This window comes from Pseudophryne corroboree, chromosome 12, assembly GCF_028390025.1.
Source record: "Pseudophryne corroboree isolate aPseCor3 chromosome 12, aPseCor3.hap2, whole genome shotgun sequence".
In the NCBI taxonomy this organism is placed as follows: domain Eukaryota; kingdom Metazoa; phylum Chordata; class Amphibia; order Anura; family Myobatrachidae; genus Pseudophryne; species Pseudophryne corroboree.
In genome coordinates, this window is record NC_086455.1 from 103,023,683 (window position 1) to 103,048,853 (window position 25,171).

The following is a 25,171-nucleotide window of genomic DNA, read 5'->3' on the forward strand; positions in this document are numbered from 1 at the left end:
CCCTGACTCTCCCCTGCAGTCCTGCACTACAGAAACGGGGTAAAACAAAGAGAGGGGGGGCACTAATTTGGCAGATAAATCTATACAGCAGCTATATAAGGGAAAAACACTTATATAAGGTTATCCCTGTATATATATATAGCGCTCTGGTGTGTGCTGGCAAACTCTCCCTCTGTCTCCCCAAAGGGCTAGTGGGGTCCTGTCCTCTATCAGAGCATTCCCTGTGTGTGTGCTGTGTGTCGGTACGTTGTGTCGACATGTATGAGGAGGAAAATGGTATGGAGGCGGAGCAATTGCCTGTATTAGTGATGTCACCCCCTAGGGAGTCGACACCTGACTGGATGGTCTTATGGAAGGAATTACGTGATAGTGTCAGCACTTTACATAAGACTGTTGACGACATGAGACAGCCGGCAAATCAGTTAATACCTGTACAGGCGTCTCAAACACCGTCAGGGGCTCTAAAGCGCCCGTTACCTCAGGTGGTCGACACAGACCCAGACACGGACACTGACTCCAGTGTCGACGGTGAGGAAACAAACGTATTTTCCAGTAGGGCCACACGTTACATGATCACGGCAATGAAGGAGGTTTTGAACATTTCTGATACTACAAGTACCACAAAAAAGGGTATTATGTGGGGTGTGAAAAAACTACCCGTAGTTTTTCCTGAATCAGATGAATTAAATGAGGTGTGTGATGAAGCGTGGGTTTCCCCCGATAAAAAACTGCTAATTTCTAAAAAATTATTGGCATTATACCCTTTCCCGCCAGAGGTTAGGGCGCGTTGGGAAACACCCCCTAGGGTAGATAAGGCGCTCACATGCTTATCAAAACAAGTGGCGTTACCGTCTCCTGATACGGCCGCCCTCAAGGAACCAGCTGATAGGAAGCTGGAAAATATCCTAAAAAGTATATACACACATACTGGTATTATACTGCGACCAGCAATCGCCTCAGCCTGGATGTGCAGTGCTGGGGTGGCTTGGTCGGATTCCCTGACTGAAAATATTGATACCCTGGACAGGGACAATATATTATTGACTATAGAGCATTTAAAGGATGCATTTCTATATATGAGAGATGCACAGAGGGATATTTGCACTCTGGCATCAAGAGTAAGTGCGCTGTCCATTTCTGCCAGAAGAGGGTTATGGACGCGACAGTGGTCAGGTGATGCGGATTCCAAACGGCATATGGAAGTATTGCCGTATAAAGGGGAGGAGTTATTTGGGGTCGGTCTATCGGACCTGGTGGCCACGGCAACGGCTGGGAAATCCACCTTTTTACCCCAGGTCACCTCTCAGCAGAAAAAGACACCGTCTTTACAGGCTCAGTCCTTTCGTCCCCATAAGGGCAAGCGGGCAAAAGGCCACTCGTATCTGCCCCGGGGCAGAGGAAGGGGAAAAAGACTGCAGCAGACAGCCTCTTCCCAGGAACAGAAGCCCTCCCCCGCTTCTGCCAAGTCCTCAGCATGACGCTGGGGCCTTACAAGCGGACTCCGGCACGGTGGGGGCCCGTCTCAAGAATTTCAGCGCGCAGTGGGCTCACTCGCAAGTGGACCCCTGGATCCTGCAGGTAGTATCTCAGGGGTACAAATTGGAATTCGAGACGTCTCCCCCTCGCCGGTTCCTGAAGTCTGCTTTACCAACGTCTCCCCCCGACAGGGAGGCGGTATTGGAAGCCATTCACAAGCTGTATTCCCAGCAGGTGATAATCAAGGTACCCCTCCTACAACAGGGAAAGGGGTATTATTCCACGCTGTTTGTGGTACCGAAGCCGGACGGCTCGGTGAGACCTATTTTAAATCTGAAATCCTTGAACACTTACATACAAAGGTTCAAATTCAAGATGGAATCACTCAGAGCAGTGATAGCGAACCTGGAAGAAGGGGACTATATGGTGTCTCTGGACATCAAGGATGCTTACCTCCATGTCCCAATTTACCCTTCTCACCAAGGGTACCTCAGGTTTGTGGTACAGAACTGTCACTATCAGTTTCAGACGCTGCCGTTTGGATTGTCCACGGCACCCCGGGTCTTTACCAAGGTAATGGCCGAAATGATGATTCTTCTTCGAAGAAAAGGCGTCTTAATTATCCCTTACTTGGACGATCTCCTGATAAGGGCAAGGTCCAGAGAACAGTTAGAGGTCGGAGTAGCACTATCTCAAGTAGTACTACGACAGCACGGATGGATTCTAAATATTCCAAAATCGCAGCTGATTCCGACGACACGTCTGCTGTTCCTAGGCATGATTCTGGACACAGTACAGAAAAAGGTGTTTCTCCCGGAGGAGAAAGCCAGGGAGTTATCCGACCTAGTCAGGAACCTCCTAAAACCAGGCCAAGTGTCAGTGCATCAATGCACAAGGGTCCTGGGAAAAATGGTGGCTTCTTACGAAGCGATTCCATTCGGCAGATTCCACGCAAGAACTTTTCAGTGGGATCTGCTGGACAAATGGTCCGGATCGCATCTTCAAATGCATCAGCGGATAACCCTGTCTCCAAGGACAAGGGTGTCTCTCCTGTGGTGGTTGCAGAGTGCTCATCTTCTAGAGGGCCGCAGATTCGGCATTCAGGACTGGGTCCTGGTGACCACGGATGCCAGCCTGAGAGGCTGGGGAGCAGTCACACAGGGAAGAAATTTCCAGGGCTTGTGGTCAAGCATGGAAACGTCACTTCACATAAATATCCTGGAACTAAGGGCCATTTACAATGCCCTAAGTCAGGCAAGGCCTCTGCTTCAGGGTCAGCCGGTGCTGATCCAGTTGGACAACATCACGGCAGTCGCCCACGTAAACAGACAGGGCGGCACAAGAAGCAGGAGGGCAATGACGGAAGTTGCAAGGATTCTTCGCTGGGCGGAAAATCATGTGATAGCACTGTCAGCAGTGTTCATTCCGGGAGTGGACAACTGGGAAGCAGACTTCCTCAGCAGACACGATCTCCACCCGGGGGAGTGGGGACTTCACCCAGAAGTCTTCCACATGATTGTGAACCGTTGGGAAAAACCAAAGGTGGACATGATGGCGTCCCGCCTCAACAAAAAACTGGACAGATATTGCGCCAGGTCAAGGGACCCTCAGGCAATAGCTGTGGACGCTCTGGTAACACCGTGGGTGTACCAGTCAGTGTATGTGTTCCCTCCTCTGCCTCTCATACCCAAGGTACTGAGAATCATAAGGAGAGGAGTAAGGACTATACTCGTGGCTCCGGATTGGCCAAGAAGGACTTGGTACCCGGAACTTCAAGAGATGCTCACGGAAGACCCGTGGCCTCTACCTCTAAGAAAGGACCTGCTCCAGCAGGGACCATGTCTGTTCCAAGACTTACCGCGGCTGCGTTTGACGGCATGGCGGTTGAACGCCGGATCCTGAAGGAAAAAGGCATTCCGGATGAAGTCATCCCTACCCTGAACAAAGCTAGGAAGGATGTAACTGTGCAACATTATCACCGTATTTGGCGTAAATATGTTGCGTGGTGTGAGGCCAGGAAGGCCCCTACAGAGGAATTTCAACTGGGTCGTTTCCTGCATTTCCTGCAAACAGGACTGTCTGTGGGCCTAAAATTAGGGTCCATTAATGTTCAAATTTCGGCCCTGTCAATATTCTTCCAAAAAGAACTAGCTTCAGTTCCTGAAGTTCAGACGTTTGTCAAGGGGGTACTGCATATACAGCCTCCTTTTGTGCCTCCAGTGGCACCTTGGGATCTCAATGTAGTTTTGGGGTTCCTAAAATCACTTTGGTTTGAACCACTCACCACTGTGGACTTAAAATATCTCACATGGAAAGTGGTAATGCTGTTAGCCCTGGCCTCAGCCAGGCGTGTCTCAGAATTGGCGGCTTTATCCTATAAAAGCCCTTACCTAATTTTTCATACGGACAGGGCAGAATTGAGGACTCGTCCTCAATTTCTCCCTAAGGTGGTTTCAGCATTTCACTTAAACCAGCCTATTGTGGTTCCTGCGGCTACTAGGGACTTGGAGGATTCCAAGTTGCTGGACGTAGTCAGGGCCCTGAAAATATATGTTTCCAGGACGGCTGGAGTCAGAAAATCTGACTCGCTGTTTATCCTGTATGCACCCAACAAGCTGGGTGCTCCTGCTTCTAAGCAGACTATTGCTCGTTGGATTTGTAGTACAATTCAGCTTGCACATTCTGTGGCAGGCCTGCCACAGCCAAAATCTGTAAAAGCCCATTCCACACGGAAAGTGGGCTCATCTTGGGCGGCTGCCCGAGGGGTCTCGGCTTTACAACTTTGCCGAGCAGCTACTTGGTCAGGGGCAAACACGTTTGCTAAATTCTACAAATTTGATACCCTGGCTGAGGAGGACCTGGAGTTCTCTCATTCGGTGCTGCAGAGTCATCCGCACTCTCCCGCCCGTTTGGGAGCTTTGGTATAATCCCCATGGTCCTTTCGGAGTCCCCAGCATCCACTAGGACGTCAGAGAAAATAAGAATTTACTTACCGATAATTCTATTTCTCATAGTCCGTAGTGGATGCTGGGCGCCCATCCCAAGTGCGGATTGTCTGCAATACTTGTACATAGTTATTGTTACAAAAAATCGGGTTATTATTGTTGTGAGCCATCTTTTCAGAGGCTCCTCTGTTATCATGCTGTTAACTGGGTTCAGATCACAAGTTGTACGGTGTGATTGGTGTGGCTGGTATGAGTCTTACCCGGGATTCAAAATCCTTCCTTATTGTGTACGCTCGTCCGGGCACAGTATCCTAACTGAGGCTTGGAGGAGGGTCATAGGGGGAGGAGCCAGTGCACACCAGGTAGTCTTAAAGCTTTTACTTTTGTGCCCAGTCTCCTGCGGAGCCGCTATTCCCCATGGTCCTTTCGGAGTCCCCAGCATCCACTACGGACTATGAGAAATAGAATTATCGGTAAGTTAATTCTTATTATATATATATATATATATATATATATATATATATATATAGATATATATATATATAGATATATATATATATATATATATATATACATATACATACACAGGTTGAGTATCCCGTATCCAAATATTCCGAAATACGTACTTTTTTGAGTGAGAGTGGGATAGTGAAACCTTTGTTTTTTGATGGCTCAATGTACACAAACATTGTTTAATACACAGTTATTAAAAATATTGTATTAAATGACCTTCAGGCTGTGTGTATAAGGTGTATATGAAACATAAATGAATTGTGTGAATGCAGACACACTTTGTTTAATGCACAAAGTTATAAAAAATAGTCTAAAATTACCTTCAGGCTGTGTGTGTCTAGGGTGTATATGTAACATAAATGCATGCTGTGCTTAGATTTAGGTCCCATCACCATGATATCTCATTATAGTATGCAATTATTCCAAAATACGGAAAATTTTGGATAAGGGATACTCAACCTGTGTGTGTGTGTGTGTGTGTGTATATATGTATTATATATATATATATATATATATATATATATATAGTAAATTAAAGAAGGCTGCGGCACTCGAGGTCTTGTCAAAAAGTTAGTTATAATTGAAACATCAAAATCAATACATCTTGATGTATTGATTTTGATGTTTCAACTATAACTAACTTTTTGACAAGACCTCGAGTGCCGCAGCCTTCTTTAATTTACTATTGATTCCGTTACTGGAGGCACCGGGGCAGATCTTACATCACAAACAGAGTGCCGGGCTGAATTTCAACATATATATATATATATATATATATATATATATGTATGTGTGTGTATATATATGTATATATATATATATATATATATATATATATATATATATATATATATATATATGTATATGTATATATATGTATATATATATATATATATATATGTGTGTGTGTGTATGTATATATATATATATATATAGAACATGGAAGCAGCCCGGCACTCCGTTGTCCCCAGCGGGATAATGCTCCGGTGCCCTCCTAGGGGTATGGCAACCCCAATATGTACAGCAAGGGAGAAGCGGCGGCACTCAGAGACTTTCACTTTCACGGATAATAAAGCAAAGGGTGCATTTATTAGGTCAACGTTTCGGGGGACAGACCCCCTTCTTCAGGACACTGCAAACTAGTGAATGTGCATAAAAAACAACTTAAATACCTTACCTTTACCGTGAACCTGCGTCCGCCTCCACGTCCCAGCCGTCCGGTGTACGGAGCCCGCGCTTCCGGCAGCGTGTGGCATGCAGTATCCGGAAGTCGCGTCATCCCGCGCCTCGGACCTCCCTGTGACGTGGCTGTGGACAGAGGACAAACGGTAACTATGGAGATGCGACGCAGCGTCGCAACGCTGTGCTGCCACGCATAACAAATGTGACATGTAGTACAGAATAAAAATCTAACAAAACTATTATGAATAAATATATATAAAAATACATGAAAAGCAAGTGTGATACCGTGTAAGAAATAACAAACGAGTAAAAAATAAAACATATATATAAAAATGAATGTGAACAAACAATGCTGGTGTATAAATAAAACTATGCAAATTTATCATAAATATTGACTACTAATAACCCAGCAGGGTCCAGATTGGACCATATAGGGTCCTGTCACAACAAAACTGGTCGGACCAGAGCTCAATGAAAAAAATAAAAATAAATGTAAATATACAACAACATCATCATAATCATGACATCGCTAAGCATCAGATATTAACTGTATGGCAGGTATATTACCCATCTCATCCCTGGAACCAAACTGTCTAAATATACTTTTGAGAATGCACATGCCCGAGCTAGATGATTGAGAACAGGGCATTAGCAGAGGGCATGTTTACCTATGCCAACCCTGGCTAAAGGAAACACTGTAAATTCAGCTGTTCATTGAGGCCCCTGGGGTAGATGGTATCTAATTTAAAGATCCAACGGGCCTCTAGTTGTAATAGTTGGGCCGCTCTATCCCCTCCTCGGGCAGAGGCAGGGACCTGGTCCACTATTTTGTACCTAACCGTGGCCAAGCTGTGCCGCATCTGGGCAAAGTGGCGTGCGACCGGTTGGTCGCTTTTGCCAGTGTTGAGGGCAGCCCTGATGGCCGACCTGTGTAGAGCCATACGTTCCTTAAAAAGGCATTGTGTCTTACCGACGTAATAAAGACTGCAGGGGCAGACCAAAACGTACACTACATATGTAGAACTACAGGTCAGTGGCCATCGGATGCTTATTTTTCTCCCTGTGTGGGGGTGCTGGATGAAATCTCCCGTAAGCATGTAGCTACAGGTCGTGCAGCCTAAACATTTGAAGCAGCCGGGCTTCCGGCTCAAAAAATGCTTGGCTGCCGTAGCTGTTTTAAATCCCGAAATGTCATTTTTGACCACAAGGTCCTTAATATTGGCACTGCGAGTATAGCATGGCATGATTCTCGAGTGTTTCAAAGATGGTAAGCTCGGATCAGAGCTAATAATGGGCCACATCTGTTTGACCCTCTTATTAGTCCTGGAACTGTTAGTGTTAAATTCATTAACCCAAGTTGTTCTATCAGTGTTAGCCTTGGGATTTTGCCCTTTCAGAGCATCACACCTACTCAGAGCCATGACCTTTTTGCGTGCCTGTCTTAAAATGTTATTGGGATAACCCCTCTGGCGGAATTTCTCAGACATCAGATCTAACTGTTGTTCAAAGTCCCCAGGGTCGCTGCAGATTCTGCGAACCCTGAGGAACTGGGAAAACGGCAAGCCTCTAACCAACGATCTAGGGTGAAAACTGTCGTAACGTAACAGGGAATTTCGGTCGGTGGGTTTGCTGTATAGTGAAGTGTGGATCAAGCCATCATTCACAGTGATTTTGATATCAAGAAAACAAATTTCAGTGACATGCGAAGTGAGTGTGAATTTAACCGGGCTGGTTGATACATTGTGTTCCTCTATTAAAGTGTAAAAAACTTGGGGGTCATGTGTCCAAAACAAAATTAAATCATCTATATATCGAAAATATAGAGAAATATGGTCAGCAATGGATGTCTGTTCAAAAAACAGTCCACGTTCTATTTCCCACATGTAGGCATTAGCCAGTGACGGAGCCACTGCCGACCCCATTGCACATCCTTTCTTCTGTATGAAGAACCGGCCATTAAACAAAAAATAATTATGTGTAAGTGTAAACTCTAATAACGTGATGAAAAAATCTATGTCTGGCCCGGTGTACAATGGATTGTTGGTAATAAGGTGTCTTACTGCCATGAGGCCAGCTTGGTGCGGAATGCACGTATATAAGCTGGTAACATCTAACGTGTGTAATGTGGTGTCTGGATCAACCGGCCCGAATTCAACCAACTTCCTCAAAAGCATGTTGGAGTCCTTCAAGTGGGTGAAGGTAGCCTGGATGCAGGGCTGTAAATATGCGTCCAGGAAAATGGCCAGTGCTTCACATAATGAACCCCTGGCGGAAATGATGGGCCGGCCAGGGGGGTGTTGGGCATTTTTGTGCAGTTTGGGGATGGCGTAAAATATGGGGGTGACTGGGAACCTGCAACATAACTTGTGAAATATTTCTTGAGAGATAAGCCCTTCAGACAAAGCTGAATTTAGAAAGACATCTAGCTCAGATTTAAACTCTAGGGTGGGGTCAACTGGCAATTCGCTATATGTCTCACTATCAGCCAATAGGCGGTCACATTCTGCAATATAGAAATCTATGTCCAAAACGACAATCCCCCCACCCTTATCGGCTCCCCTAATGACTATGTCCTGTCGACCCTGGAGTGACTTAAGCGCCAACTGTTCTTCTCGTGAGAGGTTTTTATTAGTCCAGGGGGCAGGTGCATTCTGGAGACCGTCCATCATCCGGGTAAAGGTCTTGATGGACGAATTCGTAGAAATAGGATCAAATCTGGAAGTCATACCAAGTTTCCCAATCTGCGGCGGCAGACTTGACTTAGCTTGAGGCACGGTGGATTTGTCAAAATGTTCACGCAATTTGAGAGTTCTATTGAACTTGTAAGTCTCTACTTTCCACTTAAATTTATCCGGGGACTTGGTGGGGACATATGCCAAGTCCCCGGATAAATTTAAGTGGAAAGTAGAGACTTACAAGTTCAATAGAACTCTCAAATTGCGTGAACATTTTGACAAATCCACCGTGCCTCAAGCTAAGTCAAGTCTGCCGCCGCAGATTGGGAAACTTGGTATGACTTCCAGATTTGATCCTATTTCTACGAATTCGTCCATCAAGACCTTTACCCGGATGATGGACGGTCTCCAGAATGCACCTGCCCCCTGGACTAATAAAAACCTCTCACGAGAAGAACAGTTGGCGCTTAAGTCACTCCAGGGTCGACAGGACATAGTCATTAGGGGAGCCGATAAGGGTGGGGGGATTGTCGTTTTGGACATAGATTTCTATATTGCAGAATGTGACCGCCTATTGGCTGATAGTGAGACATATAGCGAATTGCCAGTTGACCCCACCCTAGAGTTTAAATCTGAGCTAGATGTCTTTCTAAATTCAGCTTTGTCTGAAGGGCTTATCTCTCAAGAAATATTTCACAAGTTATGTTGCAGGTTCCCAGTCACCCCCATATTTTACGCCATCCCCAAACTGCACAAAAATGCCCAACACCCCCCTGGCCGGCCCATCATTTCCGCCAGGGGTTCATTATGTGAAGCACTGGCCATTTTCCTGGACGCATATTTACAGCCCTGCATCCAGGCTACCTTCACCCACTTGAAGGACTCCAACATGCTTTTGAGGAAGTTGGTTGAATTCGGGCCGGTTGATCCAGACACCACATTACACACGTTAGATGTTACCAGCTTATATACGTGCATTCCGCACCAAGCTGGCCTCATGGCAGTAAGACACCTTATTACCAACAATCCATTGTACACCGGGCCAGACATAGATTTTTTCATCACGTTATTAGAGTTTACACTTACACATAATTATTTTTTGTTTAATGGCCGGTTCTTCATACAGAAGAAAGGATGTGCAATGGGGTCGGCAGTGGCTCCGTCACTGGCTAATGCCTACATGTGGGAAATAGAACGTGGACTGTTTTTTGAACAGACATCCATTGCTGACCATATTTCTCTATATTTTCGATATATAGATGATTTAATTTTGTTTTGGACACATGACCCCCAAGTTTTTTACACTTTAATAGAGGAACACAATGTATCAACCAGCCCGGTTAAATTCACACTCACTTCGCATGTCACTGAAATTTGTTTTCTTGATATCAAAATCACTGTGAATGATGGCTTGATCCACACTTCACTATACAGCAAACCCACCGACCGAAATTCCCTGTTACGTTACGACAGTTTTCACCCTAGATCGTTGGTTAGAGGCTTGCCGTTTTCCCAGTTCCTCAGGGTTCGCAGAATCTGCAGCGACCCTGGGGACTTTGAACAACAGTTAGATCTGATGTCTGAGAAATTCCGCCAGAGGGGTTATCCCAATAACATTTTAAGACAGGCACGCAAAAAGGTCATGGCTCTGAGTAGGTGTGATGCTCTGAAAGGGCAAAATCCCAAGGCTAACACTGATAGAACAACTTGGGTTAATGAATTTAACACTAACAGTTCCAGGACTAATAAGAGGGTCAAACAGATGTGGCCCATTATTAGCTCTGATCCGAGCTTACCATCTTTGAAACACTCGAGAATCATGCCATGCTATACTCGCAGTGCCAATATTAAGGACCTTGTGGTCAAAAATGACATTTCGGGATTTAAAACAGCTACGGCAGCCAAGCATTTTTTGAGCCGGAAGCCCGGCTGCTTCAAATGTTTAGGCTGCACGACCTGTAGCTACATGCTTACGGGAGATTTCATCCAGCACCCCCACACAGGGAGAAAAATAAGCATCCGATGGCCACTGACCTGTAGTTCTACATATGTAGTGTACGTTTTGGTCTGCCCCTGCAGTCTTTATTACGTCGGTAAGACACAATGCCTTTTTAAGGAACGTATGGCTCTACACAGGTCGGCCATCAGGGCTGCCCTCAACACTGGCAAAAGCGACCAACCGGTCGCACGCCACTTTGCCCAGATGCGGCACAGCTTGGCCACGGTTAGGTACAAAATAGTGGACCAGGTCCCTGCCTCTGCCCGAGGAGGGGATAGAGCGGCCCAACTATTACAACTAGAGGCCCGTTGGATCTTTAAATTAGATACCATCTACCCCAGGGGCCTCAATGAACAGCTGAATTTACAGTGTTTCCTTTAGCCAGGGTTGGCATAGGTAAACATGCCCTCTGCTAATGCCCTGTTCTCAATCATCTAGCTCGGGCATGTGCATTCTCAAAAGTATATTTAGACAGTTTGGTTCCAGGGATGAGATGGGTAATATACCTGCCATACAGTTAATATCTGATGCTTAGCGATGTCATGATTATGATGATGTTGTTGTATATTTACATTTATTTTTATTTTTTTCATTGAGCTCTGGTCCGACCAGTTTTGTTGTGACAGGACCCTATATGGTCCAATCTGGACCCTGCTGGGTTATTAGTAGTCAATATTTATGATAAATTTGCATAGTTTTATTTATACACCAGCATTGTTTGTTCACATTCATTTTTATATATATGTTTTATTTTTTACTCGTTTGTTATTTCTTACACGGTATCACACTTGCTTTTCATGTATTTTTATATATATTTATTCATAATAGTTTTGTTAGATTTTTATTCTGTACTACATGTCACATTTGTTATGCGTGGCAGCACAGCGTTGCGACGCTGCGTCGCATCTCCATAGTTACCGTTTGTCCTCTGTCCACAGCCACGTCACAGGGAGGTCCGAGGCGCGGGATGACGCGACTTCCGGATACTGCATGCCACACGCTGCCGGAAGCGCGGGCTCCGTACACCGGACGGCTGGGACGTGGAGGCGGACGCAGGTTCACGGTAAAGGTAAGGTATTTAAGTTGTTTTTTATGCACATTCACTAGTTTGCAGTGTCCTGAAGAAGGGGGTCTGTCCCCCGAAACGTTGACCTAATAAATGCACCCTTTGCTTTATTATCCGTGAAAGTGAAAGTCTCTGAGTGCCGCCGCTTCTCCCTTGCTGTATATATATATATATATATATATATATAGTGCAGCATACAAATGCTGTTTCATACCCAGCAAACTAGTGCACATGGGCCACAACTGTGCATTTTCATGCTGTAATAAATATGTGCAGCTTGCACACATGAATTGCGAGCTTTATATTGCAAAACAAGAATTTCTGTGTTTAGAATATGTCCAGTAAATCCTAATCTGGTCACACACAGAGCAATCTGCTCAACCATTTTGGTCATTTTCAATCAAAATGGCTCAACTTTGTTTAGTCTGTGAACCTAAAAATAAGATTTTGTGTGGTTCCCCCCCAAATGACCTGAACCGCTAGAATGATGACTTTGATCATTTTGCATATGTGCTCTCTTTGCTTGAGTTTTTTTCATTCTGTGTCTGTCGTCACTCCGCACAAGCATTTTGTGATACACTGCTGGGACCAAAGTGCATCCCATTAAAATGATAAGGCAATTCCTCTGCAAACTAACAGCTAATGCCAAAATCAGCACATCTGCTCAGCATAGAGAGCCTTAAAAGCACACTAGAAATACCTTCACTTAAGAAATAGCTCAATAGACAATGCCCAGGCTACGTTCCCTAGAATCAATATTCAAATAGGCTCTCCAAAACCAGGAATGAGTACTTGGGTGACGCCATCTAAATTGTTTCTGTTTTAATGTAGTACTAACATTCAGTCCTCACTTGCATATTCATTGAGGATTACGAGAGACAAGTGAATTAGTTGCAGTTCTTTTAGCTATCAGTTTGTTTTTTGTCAATAAATAAATAAATTATTTTGTTACTTATCAGACAAGATGAGGCCTGTAGCCCATCCAAAGAACAAGAAACAGAGAAGTATCAAAGAAGAAAAGATCGTCTTCCATATCAAGAAACAAACCAGCAAGAGTGGTGCAGAGATCCTTCAGAGAGAAACTGGCAATGGCAAAATGAATGCTTCAGTAATCAAAGACCGGGTTTCCTGCATCCTAAGTTAAATCACAATTCTAACTGGCATCTGAGCAGTTCAAGGGGTCGAGCTGGATGGCATTTAAACAATACATCAAGTCGTCATTTGATCCATGTCAAGGTTGGAGGCACTTGGCACTCAAACGCAGGGGGGGCAACCAGCTGGCACCAAAGAGGCTCTGGAAGAAATTTGCACTGGCCTCAGGAGGGGAAAATTACTTTTCCCAACCAGCGTTCTCGAAACTGTGGAGGAAACTGGCAAAGTAATCCTTACAATGGTAACCAGTGGAGTTTTGGTGGTAATGCGGATACATATCCACAGGGGAGGAACAGACTACCGAGGCACTGTGATACCGCTCAGGAACAGGAGTTGGAGTGGACTAACAAAAACTGTACACCCAACACTTTCTGTAAAGACAGATTCAAATGGAAAAAAAATGAAAATAAAACTAGCAATGGCGCACACTTTACAAATTCAGATAAAAACTCAGAAAGGATGACTGACTTTACAAGTGACAAATGTATAGAAGATCACTTTATTGGTTTTAAAATTTCAAGTAATTCAGATTTATCATCCAAAACAAAGCCGGTTCTTTGCCCTGAGAAGAACCATAGCCTCACAAGAGATAAACCACACCGGTGGTCTCCTTACCCATCACAAAAGAACACAGAGAGTGATCAAGCACCTCCACAATCTTCAGATAATGATGCACCACCTATTCAGTCAGAGGAATCCAAGATTGGTTACAGAAAAACAGCCCAAGATGAATGTTCGACTAGACTCTGTATGACTGAGAATAAAGATCTGCCCGATTTCTTTGCTGATCCATCTGATCGAATAAAGGCAGGCGACAATGAGTTGAAGAGCTCTCGAATGCCTTCACTAAAATCCCCACTTTGCAGTTTACCAGATATGAGACTTTCCACTTTGAAGAGAGATCAAAAAAATCCTTTAAAAGGTGTTAAACTTCAGTTTTCTACTTCTTTTGGAGAGAGGCAGAATCGATTAAGTGCTCTTAATTTAGAAACTATTAAGTCCAATGCATACATATCCAAATTACGTAGTGCATCTAAGCAAATTAAGACCAGTCAGGAGACCCAAGAAAGCAATAACAAAGAGTCCATTGAATCTCTAAGTGAGGTGCTACGCAAAGCCAAAGAGATGCTGCGCGACAGCCAGGCAATTCAAAATCCTCATATTCAGTCTTTGAGTGATTCATCGAACAATCCAGACACTGCAATAGCTGAAGTATCTAAAGATTATTTTGTAACTAGTATTTCCTCTGATTATACCTTAGAAGATGTGAGTGATGACGACTTCTTCAATAATGGGGCAAAAATGGACAACGCAGGAGAGTCCAAAAATTCTGATGCATATTGCAAACTTAAGGAAGACAACAGTGCAGAACACTTAAAACAGGATTTCATTGATTCTGTCTCCTGTACAGAAAAATCTGCTGACAAACCTTTCATTTCACAGAACAATTCAGAGTCTCTTTATACAGATGATGATAGAAATTCTCACCTGTGTCAAGACTTTCATGTTGCTGAAAATTTTAAACATGTTTCCGATCTTGAACTGCAAAAAGGTGCTACGCATTCCTCCAATCCAATATTACCTGAATTAAGCAAACTTGGACTGCCTGTTTCCCTCCAAAGAGATCTAACTAGGCATATTAGTTCACGGAGCAAAACTGGAGCACACCTCCCAGAACCTAACCTCAATAGTGCGCGACGCATCAGAAATGTGAGTGGGCATCGCAAGAGTGAGACTGACAAGGACTCCAGTCTCAAGCCAACCCTTAGGCAGATTCTGAATGCATCGAGAAGAAATATAAATTGGGAACAGGTCATCCAGCATGTGACAAAGAAGAGGCAGGAGTTGGGCAAAGGATTGCCGAGGTTTGTTTATATATACACTTGTGTTTATGTGCCAAGCCAGTACAGAATAGAACCACATACAGTCACTGAGACTTTGGGGTATATGTACTATTCAGTTTAGTCTCTGGGGCTCAGTGTTTTTGTTTCTTTTTTTAGTCTTACGTATGTCAAACATTTCCCCCTGATCCTTATCAACCATGTTCCTGACCCCCCCATCCCCCCATTTCTGATGATTTCAACAATAACACACCTGTAGGGGCAGATGTACTAAGCCATGGAGAGAAAGTAGAGAAAGGTAGACTACCAACTCATCGGCTCCTGTCTATCATTTTCAAACACAGCCTCTAGCATGGAAGATAGGAGTTGATTGGCCAGTATTTTATCTCTCTGCCTTATCAATCTCCAAGGCTTAGTACATTTTCCCCTTTGCATGAAACTTTTTAAAAAGATCCAGTTTTCATTTCATACATAAATGCACAAAAGAGTGACTGACTGTTGCAATGTTTTTCATATTATCAGTTTTATTTCGGAAACTAATTTTTTATTTTTTATTCCTTTTGGTCATGTCTTTAAGATTTGGTATAGAAATGGTAGCACAGGTACAAAGCGAACAAGAAGGTCTTGACTTTGAAGAAGCAGACTTGGGAATTGAAAGTTACCATTGGGAAGGCATCACTGCAAGTCCAATGGGGTCAATACGGAAGCGGAGCCTCTCTGAAAGCAGTGTTGCTGTGGACAAGAAATCCATTTACAGTATTTTTAGTGATCATGGCTCAGAAACCTGTTGTGCACAATCAGACAACAGTCCAAAATGCCATACAACACCGGCAGCACCAGGACCAAAGGGTGTTTCCATGTTGACTGCAAAGCAGGAGGGAGAAGCAGAGGATATTTGTGTCGCATCTCCCTCAGTGGACACTGATATCTTCTCGAACACAATTTTAGCTGAAACCTCACAAAGTCACATGGAAAGTGTGGAAGCCTGTGCTGACTCGGACAGCTTGTGCATGTTTCAGAGAGCTTGTGAAGAAACAGTCATCAGTACTGTGACAGCAGCTAGCACTAATGTGGATGGGGGCACAGATAGCTGTGCATCCGGCACTGAACAAAATGATAGCCAAGGGGTTGGAAAGAAAAGAAGGGCCACTGGGGTAAGTTGTGTGTTTAATTTTTTTTTTTTTTTTGTCTTTAAATTGTGTTTTATGTTTGATAAAACGTGCTTAGACATACCTAGCCAGCAATAAGGTAGGATAAAAACAGATAGGTGGCCCTAAATATAGCAAATATCTAATAAGTAATTAAAACCCCACTGTCAGCTATCTTTGTTTTTTTAGAAGAAATTAATGCTGCAAATAATGTCTGCAACCTTGTTGTTTAAGACCGTATTTATTAATGTACTCTTTCAAAGTGCTCACAGTTTTGCTGCCTGTGCTTAAGGCAACGGAATTGTTATACAAATGACGAGCTTGTCCATTTTTTGTATACAGGTTACAGAGGAAAAAAAATAAATCTTACTTTGTAGTTTAAAATCTTTTTCATGTTTCAATTTGGTAAGGATGGCTCATGTCCTGAAACGAATCTGGAAAGAAACACTAAAAGAAGAAAAATACGAGGCATAAAAGGTGAAAATTAAGGTTTCAGTGAATTAACACATTGTGTGTGTGTGTGTAATAACAAAAAATGATATTATGTTACATGGGATGGTTTTACTTTTTATCCATACAAGTTGAAAAGCTATGGGGGTGATGAATGTTGTAATTTAAAGGAAACATTTATTTTTATAATATTCGCCACGGCTAACGGGTCTATTTACTAATCCTTGGAGTGAGCTGAAGTACCAGCCAATCAGCTCTTAACTGCCATGTTACAGGCTGTGTTTGACAGGAGCTCGTTGGTTGGTAATTTCTCTCTCTCCAAGGCATAGCAAATAGACCCCTAAGGCTCATTCCACAGAAAATCAACACAAAGTTTTCAGAAAATTCTACCTTACGATCTCTAATTTCAATTTGGTAATAAATAAATGCTGCTGTGGGTATAAAGAAAGTCCCCATGTTTTAGGCTGATAAGTACTCTGGTTTTGAATTTATATGCCTTTTAAAGCTGCAATTTTTGAACAAAAAAATGTGCTGTTTACATTTGTTTAAAATCCATTTACAATTTAATTGAGCCAGAGAGTTGGGTATCATATGATATATAATACAGCAGTAGGTTTTAAGAAAAATTAAACCTTTTCAAAATCAAAACTTTGATGTTCTCAAAAAGCCAAGTTTTTACAATAATAAAATCACCCTGATATTAATAAATCCTCAAAGCTGTATTTTGGGAACATGATGTAATCACTTGCCATAATAGCTTTCATTTTGAGTGATTAATGAAAATTGTATTTATTGAGCCACTACACATCTGAGAGAAGCCACAAAATTAATATTTTTTTCAGTTTACTTGATTAGAGGAATGCACGTTCCTCTTCAGGTGTGTTTGGGGACGAGACTCTACAGATGGCAGCTGCTCCCACTTCTTCGCAGGTGCCAAACTTAGGTAGAAAGACAGTTGTGTTGAATCGACCCGCCTTTACATTTCCATGGACCCACCACAAGTGGGTATCTCATGGTAAGTTCCCTACCGTTCTCCTGTTCCCTGGTATGAGACTAACGAATAAGAATAAGATTTTCCTGCTCTGTTCCCTTCCTTACCTTACTTTTTATGTGGGACTCTACATGACTTGGGGCATGCCTTATTTGCTACTTTCCCTTGTTGCTAGTGGTCCTTGCAGGATTCTTTTTGTCCATTTCTTGCCTTAATTCTTGGCAAGGTGCTGTAAACCTTGTTTACTGCCATACATTTGAGGGTGGCAGTTTTCCATTAGCTTTTTAGTTCCTCTGTGAAAGCGCTCAGTGGTCACCAGGATGGTGTTTTGAGTGCCTACTCCATCCAGGGGTGTAGTACGGTATGCCGGCGCTCGGGCTCCCGGCGACCAGCATACCGGCGCCGGGAGCCCGACCGCCGGCATACCGACAGCGGGGCGAGCGCAAAGGAGCCCCTTTGCAGGCTCGCTGTACTCGCCACGTTGCGGGCACGGTGGACCCCCACGAGGGAGAATAGCTGTTGATATGCCGGGTGTTGGGATTCCGGCGCCGGTATACTGTGCGCCGGGATCCCGACATTCGGCATACTGAAGACCACCCCCATCCAGTACTAGGATTTCGCTTCTGCTTTACATCCTCAAGCCATTTTGTGAGTATTTGTCTTGCTGTCCACTATTGTAGGCCATGGTTGCTCTCACAAAATATTTTTTTCTGGACTAGGCGGATGCTGCTGTTGGGGTAGGGTCAACTGTTTATGCCCTTTGACCATGCTGCATTGCACCCCTCTCATGCTATAACTGCTGGTTTTAGCGGTCTTCTGCATTTCACAGGTTCTCCTAGGGTCTGGTGGTCCTAGATTCTCCCTATGAGTTCTCAGCAGTCCCCCAGATGGTTTCTCTTGGTTTTGCTCAGTTTTGTACCCTTATCTTTTACGGATTGCCTGTGGCTGTTACTACACCGGGTAGTTTTCGGCAAGGCCTGTTCAGGTACCCTACATTCTACCATCTTAGTTTCCAGGGGGGCTGTTTCAGGCCGCATTCTTGCAGCATGTCGATCTCCTGTTTTTTTTTTTACTCCTGCTCAGATAAACAGTGTTGGCTACACTCTAGAATCGCATTTGGCTCTCTTATGTGTGTGTGCAGGGTTTCTCACCGACCTTCTTTTGGTCATCCTATCTCCTTCTGTTCACCAGGTGGGAAGATTCACTGGCCTTTACCGGGGCTTGCTAAAACTTCAGGTTGCTGCTTTCTCTTTTTTTCTTTGGCATCAGTTTGCTTTGCTACCAGCTTCCAGTTCTGTGGGGAGTTTTCAGGGCCCAGTAATCTTTGTTGCCGCCTTCAGTCCCATCTGTTCTCTTTCTTGGTTGGTTTTCTTTGATTAGGCTGTGTTTGATTCCCTAGACTTAGTGAATATCCACCACTTGTCCTGTTGGATGGTTCTACTGTTTGTTTTCGCTTGCCCTCCATCAGTGTCAGACCTTGGTGCTCTGCCCCTTATTTTTCTTTTAGCTCCTGTTTGTCAGCTGACACTGCAACTTTGCTATATCTGGTTGTGGTTCGGTATTTGAATCTAAGTTTTCTTGTATGGTTTTCCTGCGCAAAGAGCATGATTTCTTTGTGTTCTGTCATGCCTCCAGCTTGGGCTAGCCTTCTTCTACGTGGACCCCTTCGGATGGCTCAGTCAAGCCAATTGTCTGTTTTAATTGGACCTTGGTTGGCTGTTCCCTCGGTCTGCTCTTATTTCTTCTGTGCATTTTGTGAGGACCTTGTGTTATTCCAGGCATGGAGCTTCTGCTATTTGTTTCAATAGTACTTTGTTATTTCTGCCTGTCTGTAGTGGCTGTCTACAGTGTTGCTTACTTGCAGCCACTCTTTCAGCTTTGGTTTTTGTACCTTACATATATTGGCACGTTCCTTCCCGGAGGGGTCAGCTTTGGGATTGTCCCCATTGTATTTACTCCAGTGTTTCCTAGTGGATAAAGGAGAAAGTGGGGTTTTGGAATTCACAGATAAATCCTTTTCCCCGATTCAATGGGGAACACTGAACACCCTCTCGGCGCTGTCCTTTGCTGCAGTATTCTTTGGAGGGCTGCAGTTTAGTGGTTTGTGGTCTACTGCATCTTGGTAAGATGTCGCTTAGTTTGTGGTTTTCAGTCCTTGGACTTTTTCTTGGTTGGTTCCTCCGTCTTTTTTTCTTTTCTTTCTCTAACGTCCTAGTGGATGCTGGGGACTCCGTAAGGACCATGGGGAATAGACGGGCTCCGCAGGAGACAGGGCACTTTAAGAAAGAATTTGGATACTGGTGTGCTCTGGCTCCTCCCTCTATGTCCCTCCTCCAGACCTCAGTTTGAATCTGTGCCCAGACGAGCTGGGTGCAACTTAGTGAGCTCTCCTGAGCTTGCTAAAAAGAAAGTATTTTGTTAGGTTTTTTTATTTTCAGAGAGATCTGCTGGCAACAAACTCTCTGCTACGTGGGACTGAGGGGAGAGAAGCAGCCCTACTCACTGAAAATAGGTCCTGCTTCTTAGGCTACTGGACACCATTAGCTCCAGAGGGATCGTACACAGGATCGCACCCTTGGTCGTCCGATCCCGGAGCCGCGCCGCCGTCCCCCTCGCAGAGCCGGAAGACAGAAGCCGGTGACAGAAGCAAGAAGACTTCGAAATCGGCGGCAGAAGACTCCAGTCTTCATATGAGGTAGCGCACAGCACTGCAGCTGTGCGCCATTGCTCCCACACTAAACCCACATACTCCGGTCACTGTAGGGTGCAGGGCGCAGGGGGGGGGCGCCCTGGGCAGCAATTAGGAACCTCTTGGCAAAAAGTGAGCAATATATACAGTTGGGCACTGTATATATGCATGAGCCCCCGCCATTATTTTACACAGAAACGCGGGACAGAAGCCCGCTGCTGAGGGGGCGGGACTTCTTCCTCGGCACTCACCAGCGCCATGTTTTTTCTCCACAGCAACGCTGAGAGGAAGCTCCCCAGTCTCTCCCCTGCAGTTACACGGTAGAAGAGGGTAAAAAGAGGGGGGCGGGGGGGGGGGCACATAATTAGGCGCAAAAATCAATATAAACAGCAGCTACTGGGTTAACATTAAGTTACTGTGTTATTCCTGGGTTAATAGCGCTGGGGTGTGTGCTGGCATACTCTCTCTCTGTCTCTCCAAAGGGCCTTATGGGGGAATTGTCTTCAGCTGAGCATTCCCTGAGTGTGTGGTGTGTCGGTACGTGTGTGTCGACATGTCTGAGGTAAAAGGCTCCCCTAAGTAGGAGATAGAGCAAATATGTGTGTGTGAGGGTGTCTCCGTCGACAACGCCGACACCTGTTGGATATGTGTAATTAAGTGCTAAGGTGAATTTATTGCACAAAAGATTAGAGAACAGACAGGAAATCTACCCATGTCTGTCCCACTGTCGCAGAGACCTTCAGAGTCTCTCAATGCTCACTATCCAAAATAATAAACACTGATATCGACACGGAGGTTGACTCCAGTGTCGACTACGATAATGCAAAGTTACAGCCAAAATGGCAGGAAAGTATTCAATATATGATTATTGTAATAAAAGATGATTTGCATATCACTGATGACTCATCTGTCCCTGACACAAGGGTACACATGTTTAAGGGGAAGAAAGCTGAGGTAAATTTCCCTCCTCTCATGATGAAAAAGAGCGGGAATCTCCAGACAAGAGACTGCAGTTTCCCACAAATAATTCTCAGGCAGTATCCTTTCCCCACTAGGGCCAGGATACGATGGGAATCTTCCCCTAGGGTGTCACGTTTGCCCAAAAGGTAGCCCTGTCGTAACAGCTATTCTCAGGGATCCTGCAGATAGCGTGCACATTCTGGTACACTACTCAGACCGGCGATTGTGTCGGCATGGGTTTATAGCGCTGTGGCAGCGTGGACAGGTACCTTATCAGCAGAGATTGAGACCCTAGTATGTAGATATATATTAAAGATGCTGTCTTAAGAGATATATAGATATAGATATAGATATATATATATATATATATATATATATAGATAGATAGATAGATACCCAACTCGAACAGCCGGCACTCCACAGGATATTTCAACGACCTGCCAATGTGCGCTCCAGAGGCTCGCCAACCTCAAACATACTCTCCCAATAAGAGTCACTCCTGGGCTGCCAATTCGGTGAAAAAATCAAGGTGCTTTAATCAACGTTTCGGGGTACTGCCCCCCGTCATCAGGACACACATGCCCAAAGAGACATGAGTATACTGGGTCCTAGAGTCAAAGCTATGTCGATTTCTCTGACGTCCTAGTGGATGCTGGGAACTCCGTAAGGACCATGGGGAATAGACGGGCTCCGCAGGAGACTGGGCACTCTAAGAAAAGAATTAGGAATACTGGTGTGCACTGGCTCCTCCCTCTATGCCCCTCCTCCAGACCTCAGTTAGAATCTGTGCCCGGCTCGAGCTCGTTGCACACTAGGGGCTCTCCTGAGCTCCTAGTAAAGAAAGTATTTATTAGGTTTTTTATTTTCAGTGAGATCTGCTGGCAACAGACTCACTGCTACGAGGGACTTGGGGTAGAGAATCGAACCTACCTGCTTGCAGCTAGCTTGGGCTTCTAGGCTACTGGACACCATTAGCTCCAAAGGGATCGAACACAGGCTCAGCCTCGGTCGTCCGGTCCCGGAGCCGCGCCGCCGTCCCCCTTGCAGAGCCAGAAGACGGAAGATTCCGAGGAGAAAATCGGCGGCTGAAGACTCCGGTCTTCATTAAGGTAGCGCACAGCACTGCAGCTGTGCGCCATTGCTCCCCATGCACACCACATACTCCGGTCACTGATGGGCGCTGGGGAAGGGGGGGGGGGGCGCGCGCGCCCGCGCCCTGGGCTGCAATTAGATTACCTTAAAAATGGCAAAAATACATATAATATAGTCTAATAAACTATATATGTGTAAAAATCCCCTGCCATAATATTAATATAAAGAGCGGGAGAAGTCCACCGAAAAAGGGGCGGGGCTATCTCCCTCAGCACACTGGCGCCATTTTCTCTTCACAGCTCCGCTGGAAGGACGCTCCCCAGGCTCTCCCCTGCAGTTTCCAGGCTCTCCCCTGCAGTTTCCAGGCTCAATAGGGTAAAAAAGAGAGGGGGGGCACTAAATTAAGGCGCAATACTGTGTATTATAGCTGCTATAGGGAAAATCACTTTGTGAAGTGTAATATCCCTGTGTTATATACCTGGGTTCTCGGACCTGGTCTCCACAGCTATAGCGGGTAATTCTGATATTTTGCCTTATATTCCTGCACAGCCTAGGAAAGCACGACATTATCAAATGCAGCCTTTCGAACAAAGAAACAAGAAAGTCCGAGGTGCGTCCTTTCTTGCCAGAGGCGGGGGCAGAGGAAAGAAGCTGCACAACACAGCTAGGTCCCAGGAACAGAAGTCCTCCCCGGCCTCTACAAAAATCCACTGCATGTCGCTGGGGCTCCACAGGCGGAGCTAGGCCCGGTGGGGGCATGCTTGCGTAAGTTCAGCCACAAGTGGGTTCACTCCCTGTTAGATCCCTGGGCAATAGATATTGTGTCTCAGGGATGCAAGCTGGACTTTGAGAAGATGCCCCCTCACCGACGGCCCTGCCGGCTTCCCCCCACGAGAGGGAAACAGTGTTAACTGCAATTCACAAATTGTATCTTCAACAGGTGGTGGTCGAGGTTCCCCTCCTTCAACAAGGAGGGGGTTATTATTCGACCATGTGGTAGTCCCGAAACCGGACGGTTCGGTCAGACCCATATTGAATTTAAAATCCCTGAACATATACCTGAAAAGGTTCAAGTTCAAGATGGAATCGCTAAGAGCGGTCATTGCAAGCCTGAAAGGGGGAGATTTTATGGTGACTCGGGACATAAAGGATGCATACCTTCATGTCCCCATTTATCCACCTCATCAGGCGTACCTCAGAATTGCGGTACGGTATTGTCATTACCAATTTCAGACGTTGCCGTTTGGTCTCTCCACGGCCCCGAGGATGTTCACCAAGGTAATGGCGGAAATGATGGTGCTCCTGCGGAAGCAAGGTGTCACTATTATCACGTACTTGGACGATCTCCTCATAAAAGCGAGATCAAGAGAGCAGTGGCTGAACAGCGTATCACTTTCTTTGGAAGTGTAACGGCAACACGGCTGGATTCTATATATTCCAAAGTCGCAGTTGGTTCCTACAGCTCATCTGCCTCTCCTAGGCATGATCCTAGACACAGACCAGAAAAGGGTTTATCTCCCGATAGAGAGAGCTCAGGAGCTCGTGACACTGGTCAGGAATCTATTAAAACCAAAACAGGTGTCAGTGCATCACTGCACTCGAGTCCTGGGAAGGATGGTGGCATCATACGAGGCCATTCCCTTCGGCAGGTTCCATGCGAGGACCTTCCAATGGGACTTACTGGACAAGTGGTCCGGATCACATCTTCAGTTGCATCGGTTAATCACCCTATCCCCCAGGGCCAGGGTGTCTCTCCTGTGGTGGCTGCAGAGTGCTCACCTTCTCAAAGGTCGCAGATTTCGCATTCAGGACTGGGTCCTGGTGACCACGGATGCAAGCCTCCGAGGGTGGGGGGCATTCACATAGGGAAGAAATTTCCAAGGGCTGTGGTCAAGTCAGGAGACTTGCCTTCACATCAACATCCTGGAACTAAGGGCCATATACAACGCCCTACGTCAAGCGGAGTTCCTGCTTCGCGACCAACCGGTTCTGATTCAGTCAGACAATATCACCGCAGTGGCTCATGTAAACCGCCAAGGCGGCACAAGGAGCAGGGTGGCGATGGTAGAAGCCACCATAATTCTTCGCTGGGCGGAGAATCACGTAAGAGCACTGTCAGCAGTGTTCATTCCGGGAGTGGACAACTGGGAAGCAGACTTCCTCAGCAGGCACGACCTCCACCCGGGAGAGTGGGGACTTCATCAAGAAGTCTTCACGCTGATTGCAAGGCGGTGGAAACTGCCACAGGTGGACATGATGGCATCCCGCCTCAACAAAAAGCTACAGAGATATTGCGCCAGGTCAAGAGACCCTCAGGCGATAGCTGTAGACGCACTAGTGACACCGTGGGTGTTCCAGTCGATTTATGTATTTCCTCCTCTTCCTCTCATACCAAAGGTGCTGAGAATCATAAGAAAAAGAAGAGTGAGAACAATACTCATTGTTCCGGATTGGCCAAGAAGGACTTGGTATCCGGATCTGCAAGAAATGCTCACAGAGGACCCATGGCCTCTGCCTCTAAGGCAGGACTTGTTGCAACAGGGGCCCTGTCTGTTCCAAGACTTACCGCGGCTGGGTTTGACGGCATGGCGGTTGAACGCCGGATCCTAGCAGAAAAAGGCATTCCGGATGAGGTTATTCCTACGCTGATAAAGGCTTGGAAGGACGTGACGGCTAAACATTATCACCGTATATGGCGAAAATATGTTGCTTGGTGTGAGGCCAGGAATGCCCCTACGGAGGAATTCCAGCTGGGCCGTTTCCTTCACTTCCTACAGTCGGGAGTGACTTTGGGCCTGAAATTGGGTTCCATTAAGGTCCAGATTTGGCTCTATCCATTTTCTTTCAAAAAGAACTGGCTTCTCTTCCTGAAGTCCAGACGTTTGTAAAGGGAGTGCTGTATATTCAGCCCCCTTTTGTGCCTCCAGTGGCTTGGTGTTGAGTTTCCTGAAGTCACACTGGTTTGAGCCACTCAAAACCGTGGAGTTAAAAT

The 25,171-nt window shown here is 45.3% G+C and overlaps 1 protein-coding gene across 4 annotated transcripts in view; it reads left to right on the top strand.

Annotated features, from left to right (window-relative positions):
* The window catches only part of ZNF106 (zinc finger protein 106), a 361,275-nt gene that overhangs the window by 145,380 nt on the left and 190,724 nt on the right, over positions 1-25,171 (top strand). For all 4 annotated transcript variants that reach the window (XM_063947828.1, XM_063947829.1, XM_063947830.1 and 1 more), the window contains exons 5-7: positions 12,816-14,873; positions 15,427-16,003; positions 16,408-16,474. In XM_063947828.1, coding sequence (XP_063803898.1) covers positions 12,816-14,873; positions 15,427-16,003; positions 16,408-16,474 — 2,702 coding nt within the window. The remainder of the gene's footprint in view (positions 1-12,815; positions 14,874-15,426; positions 16,004-16,407; positions 16,475-25,171) is intronic.